Source organism: Myotis davidii, unplaced genomic scaffold, assembly GCF_000327345.1.
Source record: "Myotis davidii unplaced genomic scaffold, ASM32734v1 scaffold149, whole genome shotgun sequence".
NCBI lineage: Eukaryota > Metazoa > Chordata > Mammalia > Chiroptera > Vespertilionidae > Myotis > Myotis davidii.
The window spans coordinates 379,847-393,819 of record NW_006352194.1 but is presented as its reverse complement, the minus strand read 5'-3'; the positions used below and the strand labels follow the sequence as shown (position 1 = coordinate 393,819).

The following is a 13,973-nucleotide window of genomic DNA, read 5'->3' as shown; positions in this document are numbered from 1 at the left end:
TGCCACTAGGACCAAGATGGGAAAGTCAGAGAGATAAATTTAAGTTCGGTGGAAGGTGGAACATCCTAACAGTTTGGACAACCCCACAATAGAACAGGATATGTGGGAAGCAGCCTCCTTTTCCTGGGGTATGTTCAAACAAGGACTAGAAAGTCTTCTGTCAAAAAGGCTGCAGGAAAGATCCCTCACAGGGTGGGGGCTGAATTGCACAAGGTTTTAAGGCATTTTCCAGCAGGTATATTCTATGGTAGTTAACAGGCATCAGCTTAGAGACACCGACTCTGCTAATGACTTGAGTTGTTCTTTATCTCCCACTCCCTTCTTCAGACCAAGAAGTACTGATACCTACATCCACTAATATCTTTCTCAGAGGCAACATGCACTTTAGAATCAAAACTCCAGCTCCCCTCCATCCCCGGAGCTGTGCTAGTCCTGCAGGTCTTTGGCGAGCCGCGGACATGGGTCTCTCTTCTGCAGGACAGGGTTTGTCAAAAATAAGGCCCACTTCAAGAGATACCAAGTGATATTCAGAAGACAACGAGAGGGTAAAACTGATTACTATTCCCCAAAACACTTGGTGATCCAGGATAAAAGTAAGTACAAGATAGTTTCTGTAACTAACAGAGAGATCATTTGTCAGACTGCTTATTCCCTTATAGAAGGAGGTATGATAATCTGTGCAGTTTATACTCAAGAACTCCCAAAGTATGGTGTGAAGGTTGGCCTCACAAATTATGCTGCAGCATACTGTACTGGCCTGCTGCTGGCCCACAGGCTTCTCAATAGGTTTGGCATGGACAAGCAGGTGGAGGTGACTGGAGATGAACACAATGTGAAAAGCATTGATGGTCAATCTGGTGCCTTTACCTGGCTGCAGGGCTTGCCAGAACTACTACTGGAAATAAAGTTTTTGGGGCCCTGAAGAGAGCTGTGCATGGACGCTTATCTATCTCTCACAGTTCCAAACAATTCCCTGGTCATGATTCAGAAAGGAAGAAATTGCCTGGCTGGTGTTGTTCAGTGGTTGAGTGTTGACCCATGAGCCAGGAGGTCAAGGTTCCCAGTCAGGGCACATGCCCAGGTTGCGGATCCATTCCCATTGTGGGGTTTGCAAGAGGCAGCCGATCAACGATTTTCTTTCATCTTTGAGGTTTCTAGTTCTCTCTCCCTCTACCTTCCTCTCTGAAATCAATAAAGATACATTGAAAAAAAAAATAAGGAATTCAATGCAGAACTACACTGGAAGCATATCATGGGTCAGAACATTGCAGGTATGAGTGATCTAATGGAAAAAGATGAAGAAACAGTTCTCTCAATACATAAAGAACAATGTAATTCTAGACATGATGGAGGAGATGTATAAGAAAGCTCATGCTGTGCCCTGGCTGGTTAGGCTCAGTGGATAGAGCGTCAGCCTGTGGACTGAAGGGTCCTGGGTTCAATTACAGTCAAGGGCACATGCCCGGGTTGTGGGCTCGGTCCCCAGTAGGGGGCATGCAGGAGGCAGCCAATCAATGATTCTCTCTCATCACCAGTGGGGGGTGTGCAGGAGGCAGCTGATCCATGTTTCCAGCTCTCTATCCCTCTCCCATCCTCTCTGTAGAAAGGCAATAAAAATATATATTTTTTAAAAAAAGGAAACTCATGCTGCTATATGAGATAATCCAGTCTATGAGAAGCCTAAGAAAGAAGTTAAAAAGAAGAGGTGGAACCATCTCAAAATGTCTCTTGCCCAGAATAAGGATTGGGTAACTCAGAAGAAAGCAAGCTTCCTCAGAGCTCAGGAACGGGCTGCTGAGAGCTAATAAACCAAACCACAATTTTCTATGGACAGACAATAAACTTACTGGACAAGCAACTAAAATAAAAAGAATCAAAACTCCAAAGATAACACATGTGAAAAAATAAAGGTCCTTGAATTGCTACATACAGTGGCAAATGAAAACATAATGTGTTAATATTGCCAACTGATTACCTCCATTCTCATAGTTCATTAATAGTTCCTGAAGGTTTGCATGCTACTGAATGAAGAAAATTAGGATAGTGGTCCTAGTTGTTAACTCACTGCCTCCAAGTTTAAGAAATAAGAGTTGCTAGAAGAAAGCTGGAGTTGAAGGGAAAGAACTTCTGTAGATCCATTTAGCAGATGAGGATAAGTAAATTATTCACACAGCTAATAGGTGATTCAGATCTGAAAGGGTGTGATTTTAGATTACATAGTAGGACTCTTTCATTTGTTTCCTGTTTTAAGAATAGACAACCTGGCCGAACCGGTTTGGCTCAGTGGATAGAGTGTCGGCCTGCGTATTCAAGGGTCCCAGGTTCGATTCCGGTCAAGGGCATGTACCTTGGTTGCGGGCACATCCCCAGTAGGAGAGTGTGCAGGAGGCAGCTGATCGATGTTTCTCTCTCATCGATGTTTCTAACTCTCTATCCATCTCCCTTCTTCTCTGTAAAAAATCAATAAAATATATTTTAAAAAAAGAAAAAAAAAAAGAATAGACAACCTGAAGCTGGGCCTGCATAGTGAGGAGGTTAACATCAGAACAAACTCTCCAGGGCTCAGAAGCAGAAAGAACTTTCTCCAAACAACTTCCCATTGATTGCAATGGTTTTTGAGAATCTGAAGCCTGGAAAAGTCAGAATTATTTGCCTTTTCACAGCTAAGTCTCATGCTCTTTAGAATGCACTGCCTGAAACTGAACTGTAACACAGCTGCTGGCGAGTCGCTAATCCATCCCAGAGAGCATGCTGGAGCTGGATCACCCTTCAGAGATGAGGGATGGAGACTAGAGCTGTGTCTCTACCCCCACCAGTAACTGGAAGCAAGGTGTCTCTGGAAAGGTGATGTAACTTCCGCTGAGGGCAATTCTGGGGGAGAAACTGTGAGCCCACAGCAGCCAAGAGCAGGGAGTGGTTAAGGAAATGAGTGCGTCAGTCCTGCTGGGGGTCTGGGCGGCACTCCACAGCATCCTCTACAGACAATAAATTCTCTGGTCAGTCTTCCCAAAACATCACTTCTGAGCTAACATTGCAGCAAACAACGAATTAATATTTTATGCTCCCACATTACCCTGAACTACAGATTTTTTGTGTTGTCATCAATGTGTGTTATTAGATAATTCAAAGGTCTGATGTCCTCTGTAAAAACTGAAAGACCTAACAAAACAAAACAAAAAAGTTTCTGAATGAAGGTCACTACCTCTCCAAGTAGATAAATGATCCAAGGAAGTACACTGAAGTCAGATTCAGATTCTCCTTAGAATTTCTCTTCCTTTCCAAAGCATACACAAATGAGAGCAATAGGTCCTGAAATTCCCACATTTTCTTTACCATGCTTACCTGTTTGGCTGCAATTTCTTCATCTCGTCCATCTCCAATCACTACATATGTGACTTTCTTTCCAAACCTTGACACAATTCTCTCAAAGCAGCTCTCTTTACCTGATGAGAGAAAGCAATTTCCTATTAGGATATCCTGTCCTACCTTTTTTTCAACAGCAAAGAAAAGGCTGCTGCTAGGTTCACCAGCCTGTGCACAGACAAAGTGAGTGGCAGCCCCTGAAGTCTGCTTGGTGCGGAGTAGCGGTGGCAGCTAGAGATCCTGGTAGGCTCTCTGCATCTATAAATGGGAGGCTAAGTGGCCTAGGCAGTGTGAGAACTGTGAGCACTACGTCCCTTTCCCACATCTCCTGTTCTTGACAGCTTACAAAGCAGTTTTCAAATTATTCCTTACTTAATTCTCAAAATAATCCAGTGAGATAGGTACTGTACCCTATTTTAACAGATAAAATGGGACTAGTGACTTGCCCAGATCCAAACAAGTTTATAACTAGACTTTGGGCTCCTGATTCCAAATCTAGGCTCTGGACATTGTGAAAGGATATTTTTTGAGGGGAAACTATTTTATTGTAGGGGGAAAAGTGGGAACATAAGGCCTCGATTTCTTGTTAGTAATAAGAAACAAACAGCCATTTCCCTCCAATTTTTTATTTTCCAGAAACAGTTCTGGGCATGAACGAGCCTTATGGCTTTCAGTAGGGGAGGAGCCTCAGAGTACCAATAAATATGGCAGCAACATTTGTCATATCTGGAATTTCCTCCCTATTATATTTTGTAACTGCAACTGAGATACTATATCACTGACCTTAACCTTGGGGAAATGGGTGTTTCAATACATTGTAGACTGTTTTTAGATATATGGTAATAAAAATTCAAATCCCATTTGGAACCTACACATAAAACATGCACAGGTGATACTGCTTTTTATTTGCAGAAATAAATAAAAAGGAAATTGTTTTCTTTCCTTTTTCTTTGCCATCTCTTATACTTTATTTCCCTGCTCTGCCACCTTCTTCAGTTAAGTGATTTTTCTATTATACTATATTGTAGCGCTCTCTATGCGAAAAAGAAATCTGAAATGAGGCAAAAGTAGATTTCTAAACTAGATATTATGTCCTTTCAAATATTATAAAGGAAAAGAACAAAGTCCCACAGATCTGGATTTGAATCCTGTTTATGTAACTTACTATCTGTGAAGTCTTGTGCAAGCTACATAACTGTTAAGCCTGAACTGCCTCACCAGTAATATCAGAAGACTGTTGTGAGGTTAGATCGGAGGTGGGCAAACTTTTTGACTCGAGGGCCACAATGGGTTCTTAAACTGGACCGGAGGGCCGGAACAAAAGCATGGATGGAGTGTTTGTGTGAACTAATACATGTTAACACTGCTGCTGGTGAAGGAGCGGAGGGGAGAGCAAGAGAACCCTCCGTTCTTTCAGCTCCACGGGCCGGATCCGGCCTGCGGGCCGTAGTTTGCCCATGGCTGGGTTAGATATAGATTAGATATAGATATAGAGATAGATATAGATATAGATATAGATATAGATATATGTCTAACAGAGGAACTGGTAAATAATAAGTACATCATAGTAGAAAATATTATTGTAAGGCAAGTGATAAGAAACTGAATAGAAACCATACCAATTTTGGTAGCACTATAGATGTTTTCAATAGGAAATATTTCTCCAAGTCCATATAGGAGAACCTTGGCCAGAGCTGGAACCAGCTGGGTTGTAGTGATCAGAACATTCACACAATTCTTCCTAGAAGGGAGAAATAAGGAGAGAAAAGAAAAGGGTGAACCAATCCAAGATGTGACCTTTAGATCTAAACCATTAAAAATTAACCTTAAAGGGCCTGGTAATGATATTTGTTCAATGTCAATGTTCAGTTATTGTTCTAATTATCTCAGGTTTACTTACTTTCCATATTAAAGGACAGAGATTCTATAGTGGGCACAGAGCAGCAACTCGATTCTTGCCTCATTTCCCTCTGATAATTCGCTCACTGCACTTGTTAGCAATTACCACCAACCCATGTCATTGATACTACTCTCTAGGAAACAAATGACAGACTTTCAGTTACAGTGCTATTTCATCCGAGTGCAACCCAGTTCTTTTTTTTTTTTAAAGCGTCTTTTTTTAATATATTTTATTGATTTTTTACAGAGAGGAAGGGAGAGGGATAGAGAGTTAGAAACATCAATCAGCTGCCTCCTGTACACTCCCTACTGGGGATGTGCCCACAACCAAGGTACATGCCCTTGACCAGAATTGAACCTGGGACCTTTGAGTCCGCAGGCCAAAGCTCTATCCACTGAGCCAAACCAGTTAGGGCGCAACCCAGTTCTTAATGAGATATGATTTAAGTCTTCTCTGTTCTTCATGTAATAGCAACATAGATTCCAGAAAACACATTAATTTCACAGGCCCTTTACAAACTTCACTGAATAACCTGTGTCAGTTTTAATGTTTGCTCTATTAGGTTATGGGTCTGGAATTCCTGTTTTGAGGAAGAAATCAGTAAGAGATTTAGATACAATTATGAATGTATTTATTTCCCATTATAAGCTTTAAACTGAAATCTCCTTAATCTGCTTAATGTATCCTTTTCTTTTGAGTCCTGCCTTCCTGAGTAAGTTTTGGTACATTTTTTTGAAGCTTCCTGTACTTAGGATATTTGAGATATGTCTCCTTTATGTATCCTTTGATGTCACCAGGCCCAACTCCTGGGCTGGAGATTATGATTTACTGAGTTTTAATTTTGTGAGCAAAAAGTAAGGGGAAGCCCTGGTTGGTGTGGCTTCGTTGATTGAGCATTGTCCCATGCACCAAGAGGTCACCAGTTTGATTCCTGGTCAGGGCCCATGCCTGGGTTGCAGGCTGGAACCCCAGTGAGGGCATGCAGGAGCAGCCGATCAATGTTTCTCTCTCTTTCTCTCAAATCAATAAAAAAAATTTTTTTTAAAAGGGAAAGAAAAGGGCTTTTATATATATTCTCTTAAAACTCTAAGGTGAGTTATTAGTATAAAATGGCCCTGCCTCCCACTAACCTACTACATACTTCCTTGCTTCACTTAAACTCCTCTCTCCCCACCCCACATCCTATTTGGGGAATGGCTTGTCCTAAGCTGGTGTAGGAAAGCGTGTGTCTCTGAGAGGATGAGACTAAAGGAACCACTTTCATACCTGGACTTGATGAGAAGTAAGGACTTCAGTGCAGTACCTAACCAGGAATCTGTTAACACTTCAATTTCTGCTCTTAGTCTCTGCAGTGCTTCCTTTCTCTGGGGACTGAGAAGGCCTTTGGGAATAAAAGCAGACACATGTATCATCTGACAACACATCCTTGCTGACATCCACGAAACAAGTCCTAGAATTCAACTGAGAAATAGTGTGTCATTAAAATTTCTACTGAACTAATACAGCTCTCTTCTTAGTAAAACGCTAGAGTAGTCTGCTCAAAATACCTTTTTCACCTTCTTCATCAGAATGTTTGCTACCAGGCACAACAAAACAGCTGAGGAAACAATATGATTAGCTTCTGACACAAGCTCTTTCATCATGAATCAGCAGCAGAATCTGCAGACTGGTGGACCGTTCCCTGAGTAGCACTGATTTAGACATGGGCTCAAGAACCAAAGGGGAAAATAAGTGTTAGAGCTGAAAGAAGAGTCTGCACCATTCCAATCTCTTTCTAAAGACACCAGAGCCCAGGGAGGAAAGGGATGCTAAGATTACACAGAAAGTTAGTGGCTTTTGGTCTCAAAAGTCTTTCCACTGCCTCTCCTGGTGACTGTGCTTTTCCTTTACCCCTTTCAGAAGACATCAACCTGAGATTCCAGGTTGAAAGACCACCTCTATGAATGTCATGTACTGTATTTACTTCTGAAACAACTCCAGTGAGTAAGAGACCAAGACACTGTTTAAGATCAGATAATTGAGCATAACAAAACAGAATTCATCTGATGAGAGCATGTGATCAGACACTTGAATTATAATATTCAAATAATAAATCTGGCCCTGAATTTTCTATAGTGAAGAGAAACCCTGTAATCTATTACCAATATTCCATAAAAATAGAGGGCATTTCTATGAGGACTAGAACCGCATATAATTTGTTTTTAGATTGATGTTTTGACAATGCAAGCCTAGAATTAGATGACTTTCAATGTTTCTAATAAAACAAAACCAATACCTCTATGGCATGTATGACATAAACATATATGTTTTTTACTTAACTAATAAAATAATGCGGCACTTTGACAATTCAAAATTTTTACAAAATACAGGTGGATATTCTTATAGAGGGTTATATTACTTCCTATAGCAAATTAGGTCCAGGTATTTACTAGGCAAAAAAAAATAATCAGACACTTAAATTTGACTCCCAAAGCCCAGTTGCCTGTGATTTTTACCTGGTATTGAAAGACTGTAACAGAAATGAACTAAATTGACTTCCAAAGTCCTATTTTTACTTTCTGCAGCACAGAAACGGTAGCATGGTATTGTAGGGGGATTCTCTTGACCTAGGGTAATATACCTTTAGGCAGTGTAGGAAATCCTTGAAACTTCATGTAACATTTTATGTGTATGTAAAAGTTTGAGGGTGATGGCTTACAATTTTAAATATTTTCTCATAATGGTATAGCACTAGAAAAAGAACTGCATGAATGTAAAGTGGACCAAGAATTCAGGGGTGTGGATTCTAGCTGTGGTAGATAAATAACTTGCTATGGTATCTGAACCTTGTTACTTTCAAGATGGACAGCAATTTTCTCAATAGATATCTAATGTCTCTTCTAGTTTGGACAATCTATCACTAATTAATCCCAAATAATAGAATTCAGGCCTGGTGGCACCTGGCATGAGATATTTCTAGGTAGAAAGAATTTCCAAGGTCCTTCAAATCACAACACATGGATACTGCCACCCTATACTCCTGGACCTAGTTTTCCATCCACTATAAACCACCTAGTGACTTGTTATATATGACTTGTCCTGATAGATTAGTTTAAAAACAATAAGGCAACCTATTAACTAGTACTGACAGTTTTGACTCCAGAATAAAATACGTCATCAAATATAATTAATGGAACGTATTTCCTTTAAAAAGGCATTTGTCTAAGAAAGAACAAGAGAGCTTTGAACTTATGCTAAGAGAAGCCCATCAGAAATGCAGAGCTTCCTCCCCAAAGGATTTTAATCAAACCTCCATGTTTTAAAATATAGAATTAAAATGTTACTGTGGCACAAATTCATAAACAGTTGTCAGAGGGTTCTAAGGAATCCCTGGACAAGAAAGCAGTAAATCAGAAAGAAAGAGAAAATCAGACTGATTGTATGCCACACTTACCACCCACGTTGCTTTTATGCTTATCATAGATTTCTCTCACTTTTCGGTAACGGAAAGCCAGTTTTCTCATCCAGTCCACACCTCCCTGTACACCCACAGAGGATCCATGGCTGCCACTGCCTCCTGAGCCACTGAAACCATCTGTTGAGAAACTATAGTTGCTGCAGAGAGAGAGGATAATGAAAATTAAAATCTATACTGCATGGGGTTTTTGTGAATGCCACTTGGGATTCTCTGTCCTATTCCTAGCACCTGACACCAAGACTAAGTGCTTTGAGAATCTTTTCTCTAATCTCTATGTCTCAGAGTCTATCTTTCACTATTCCTCTGTATCATCCCTATTACATCTATCAAAAAAAGGATGAAGACTAGGAAAGAGAGGTAGGAACAAGCACCAGCATCCCGCAGAGGTTAGCTTGAAATGAAGCATCCTTTCATTAATGACAGAATATCTTACAGTGAAAAAAAAACCCAGAATATAAAATTTTTGTGTATATATACATAAAATGATTGCAACTATGTAAAGAAAAAAAGAAAAAAATTAATGGGCCCTAGCTGGTTTTGCTCAGTGGGTAGAGCATTGGCCCGAGGACTGAAGGGTCCCGAGTTCGAGTTCGATCAAGGGCACATGCCCAGGTTGCGAGCTTGATCCTCAGTGTGGGGCGTGCAGGAGGCAGCCGATCAATGATTCTCTCTCATCATTGATGTTTCTCTCTCCCTCTCTGAAATCAATAAAAATATTACAAAATAGGGAGCTCAAGGCATGCAGGGCCAGAGACACCGGAGAAGCCGGAGACATGGGATGCGGAGCTGCATGGAGGCAGTGAGTAAGATAGCTCTTTGAATCTGCAATAAAAAATGCCCTCCAATAAAACTACATTGCAAAAAATGGGAAAGAAACAGATGGAAAGAGTAAAAAAGTTGAAGAGGCAGAGCCTGAAGAATTTGTAGTGGAAAAGTATTGGATCGATGTGTAGTGAATGGGAAGGTGGAGTATTTCCTGAAGTGGAAAGGATTCACAGATGCTGATAATACTTGGGGACCTGAAGAAAATTTAGATTGTTGAGTTAATTAAAGCATCTCTTAATTCTCAAAATCTAGTAAAGAAAAAGATGGTACAAAAAGAAAGTTTTTATCTGATAGTGAATCTGATGATAGCAAACACAGGAGAAGAGAGATGCTGCTGATAAACCAAGAGGCTTTGCCAGAGGTCTTGATCCTGAACAAATAATTGGTGCCACCGACAGCAGTGGAGAGTTAATGTTTCTCATGAAATGGAAAGATTCAGATGAGGCTCATCTGGTGCTGGCAAGAGGCAAATATGAAGTGTCCTCAAATTGTAATTGCTTTCTATGACAAAAGACTAACTTGACATTCTTATCCAGAAGACGAATCCCAATATTTGTTCCCATTCCTTTTTATATCTGTATATATAAAAGCCTAAGCGACTGTCTGACAGTTAGCTATGATGCACACTGTCCACCGAGGGCAGATGCTCAATGCACGGGCATGGAAACATGGAACAGACTGATGAATCCCAGAGGAAAGTGGGGAGGGGGAGGGTAGGAAGAGATTAACCAAAGATCTTATATGCACACTAGAGGCCAAGCACCCCTTGATCTGCATGTTTTCTCTTTACTCCAACTCATTCCTTACATGTAGGCTCAGTCTCAGTATTTGGGGTACTGGTTCAACCAAAGCCAGGAAAAACAACAGCTTTGTAGTAAATAGAATATTACTCAAGTGTATATTGTTTACTTTATTGTAAATACTGGTAAACAGTGGTTAATAGTTTTATATTCCTTTGTAAAAAAAATATTTAAGAAATATATAAAATGGAAGGTAATAACACAAAATATTAATAATAGTAAGATAATAGGGATGTTCTCTTTCAGTGATCTGTTGGCTAGTTTATTAAGCTCATAGTTCACTGGGTGGCTTTAAATTATGTCCACAGATTCTTCAATGCTCCTCTCCTCTAATTCCGCTCCTTCGGGTATGTAATGTATTGGAGCGTAAACAGATCGTGGTGTTAGACTTCAGAGACTAGACTTCTCTTGTTCTCTCCTGGAGCACTTGCTCTGAAGGAAGCCAGCTGTCACTTGAGAACACTCCAACTGCCCCATGCAGAGGCACACAGGGAGGAACTGAGGCCTCCTGTTATCAGCCACAGGCAAGAGGCTGAAATCAGGTTCCCCCTCTAATAAAAGCCTCAGATGAACTTAGATCCTGCCAATGTCTTGATTTCAATCTAAGAGACCCTAATTCGGAACTACCTAGCTAAGTCACTTTCAAATTTCTGACTTACAGAAACTATGAGATGATAAATGTTTACTCCCTCTGTCCCATAATAATAGTAGCAAGTGAATATTTAAATGGGAATTATTGGCGAATGCAGCTGTAAGTTATGTTGTAGCGCAAAATTGCAAAGCCTTCAATCAAAATCAATGTTTCGTGACATTTGTCATTTGTTTTGACACATCTTTCAATTTTTAGGTTAATATAATTATTATGAATTATAACTATTTTTCTAATTTAATCCGCTGATCGAAATCAATTGTGATTCGTTGAAAAAACAAAACTGTGGACGTAAATGCAAAGATTATGGAGAAAAACTTGAAAAACTTAGACATATTCCTCTTAGCAGAAGAGGCACCATATTAGCCTTTGATAATATTTCTCCCGAAATACTGGATAATACGTTTCTGTCACTTCAACAAGTTATGCTGGAAGCAATGAAGAACGATGGCTCCAATAATTTTACGCTCACACATATAGGGAAAGCAAAGCTTCGCAGCCAAGGGATCTACCTACAAGTTTAAAATGCAGTAACGAAATTATTGAAAAATCCAGAAACTATCTGAACACTCAAAATAAAAATTAGGAGTACTATTTTTAATTTAATCTAGTTTTTTTGATAATAAATGTTGCGTTCTATATTTTCTTTTGCTACTATTATTATGGGACAAATTACATTCATCAACTGCTACTATTATTATGGGACAGAGGGAGTATTATTTTAAGGTACTAAGTTTGGGATAATTTGTTATACAATAGATAACTGATATAGGTTTACCTTGGAGATATTATGGGTTCGGTTCCAGACCACCATAATAAAGCAAATATTGCAATAAAGCAAGACTGGTGGAGGAAACAAATGATTTTCTTTGTTTTCCTCTAAGCCTAGATTATGTCTTATGGTGTACTAGTATTTAAGGCATCGTTGCTTTTATCACCTTAAGTCTTGGCCATTGTCATCAGAAGCCACATCTTCCACATGCACCTGGTCACACTCCTGTTAAAAGACAAAACCATACACTATTTCAGTCTGGCCAGAAGTGCTAGTACCAACATGACATATTGTAAAAACACCACAAACAATGGTGTAATGATGAAATACCTTATGGCCTCTCTTGGAGGATCACTCTCACCCCCCTTGCTGTCCATCTTCTTTTAAGGCCTAATTCATACAGCACAGTCTTCATGAAACCTTAACCAAGCCAACCCTCACTTATGTATGCTCTTATCTCTATAGTTCATTTTTCCAACAGCTCCTAGGAATGAGCACAAACTCCCTTACATTGTCAGGTGTGTCCATGTTCTATACTAGATTGAAAGTTCTATTACACTGTAGGCCTCTTACAACACGACCCCTATCTTCCATCTCTTTTGTACTCCTCTGGTCTAGTCCAGTGACCTTATGCAGCATGTACCCAATAAATTCTTGCAGAAGAAACAGATGTTGGTAGAGTGTAGTATCACAACTGAAAGTGACTGAAACAGAAATTTATAAATTCAAATCTGGTACACAGAAGAGTTCGTCTAAGTCAATCTCCTCATGTTATAAAAGTGAGGTAAAATGATTTACCCAAGTGAGTGGTAGGAAGAATCTAGAAAGAGCCTTCTAATTCAGATTCAAGGTTCTTTCCACCAAACCCACATTAGTACTGACATAAAATGCCACCCACTGCCTAACTCTAACAGATTTACTTCTCTAACATCACCTAGGGTGGTACTGTAATGTCCACCTGCATCAGAATCCTCTGGGGAAGTTTTTAAAAAATGCATATTCTTGGGTCCACCCCAGAACTACCTGAATAGAATTTCTGGGAGTGAAGTCCTAGAATCTTCATTTTTAACAAGGTCCCCAGGTGATTCTTATGCCCCCTAAAGTTGATAACCACTGACCTCAGGGGCAGGAACACATTCAGGTCAAATTCTTCACAGAACTTTCAGTCCTGAGTGAGGACTATGTCTAGAAAATCATTACAAATACAATTTGGCAATAATTACTGGCAGATAATAAGTTTTCAACAAATGTTTGCTGAATAACTCTGATGTCCTACCTTCTCAACATGTGAAGTTGAGGAAAGATTAAAGCATCGTGGAGCTTAGACTTAAGTATTAGAATTTAGAGCCTTATTAATTTAATTTGTTGGAGAATTGTCTGTTAAGTAGAACTGGATTATATTTGAAAAGGAATAGAATTATTTCATGTTTATAAAATGCTATCTTAATTTACTTTAAAATTTTCACTATTTTTAAAACTAGGTAATACATTTGGTATACAGTTCAAAATTCAAAAGGATATTAAGTGACAAATCTGCTCCTTCCTACTTCCGTGTCCCAGCAATGCATCCTCCTCCCCAGAAAGAACAATGTTTAATAGTTTCTTGTGTAGAATAACTGCTTCACTGAGGCCCAAAGGTGGGAAGGTAACTTTCCTAACTTGGGACTCACACTCCGGTCTTCTGACTCCCAGGTCTGTGTTCGTTCCACTAAACCATGTTTACCTCAAAGGCTAACTAAAATGTCAAAACCAAAAAATTCACCAAGAAGCTCTCAGTGTTTCTTGGTTTTCCTTGCACTTTAACTATACAGCGACTCTGGATGCCAAGGCTAACGCATCCATGGAAAATCAGCATGTATAAAATAAAATGAATTACAGCTGTTACTTGTAGGTCTGACAAATCTAGAGATTCTTTTAAGAAGGTAAAATTGAGAAACCAAGATGGCGCCACAGGTAAACACCAGAAATTGCTGCCTCACACAACCACTTCAAAAATACAACTAAAAGACAAAACGGACATTGTCCAGAACCACAGGAAGGCTGGCTGAGTGGAAATTCTACAACTAGAAGGAAAGAGAAAAGCACACTGAGACTCAGAGGAGGTGTGGAAGTAAAGTGCAGAGGTACGGAGGCAGAGGCTCGCGTATGGAAAGGGCTGGCTACGGAGGACTCCAGTGTCTTTTTCTTTCTTTTTTTTTAATATATTC

General features: G+C 39.7%; 1 protein-coding gene and 2 pseudogenes across 1 annotated transcript in view; 2 read left to right on the top strand and 1 right to left on the bottom strand.

The window, feature by feature from the left end:
* LOC102766604 overlaps window positions 1-1,809 on the top strand; it is a 2,463-nt pseudogene extending 654 nt beyond the window's left edge.
* Window positions 1-13,973, bottom strand: part of EYA3 (EYA transcriptional coactivator and phosphatase 3) — a 100,281-nt gene that overhangs the window by 2,194 nt on the left and 84,114 nt on the right. Inside the window, exons 13-17 of the mRNA XM_015557185.1 lie at window positions 11,933-11,991; window positions 8,697-8,857; window positions 6,530-6,644; window positions 4,983-5,104; window positions 3,343-3,443 (exon numbers count right to left, since the gene is read on the bottom strand). Coding sequence (XP_015412671.1) covers window positions 3,343-3,443; window positions 4,983-5,104; window positions 6,530-6,644; window positions 8,697-8,857; window positions 11,933-11,991 — 558 coding nt within the window. The remainder of the gene's footprint in view (window positions 1-3,342; window positions 3,444-4,982; window positions 5,105-6,529; window positions 6,645-8,696; window positions 8,858-11,932; window positions 11,992-13,973) is intronic.
* Window positions 9,438-10,746, top strand: LOC102766315 (annotated as a pseudogene).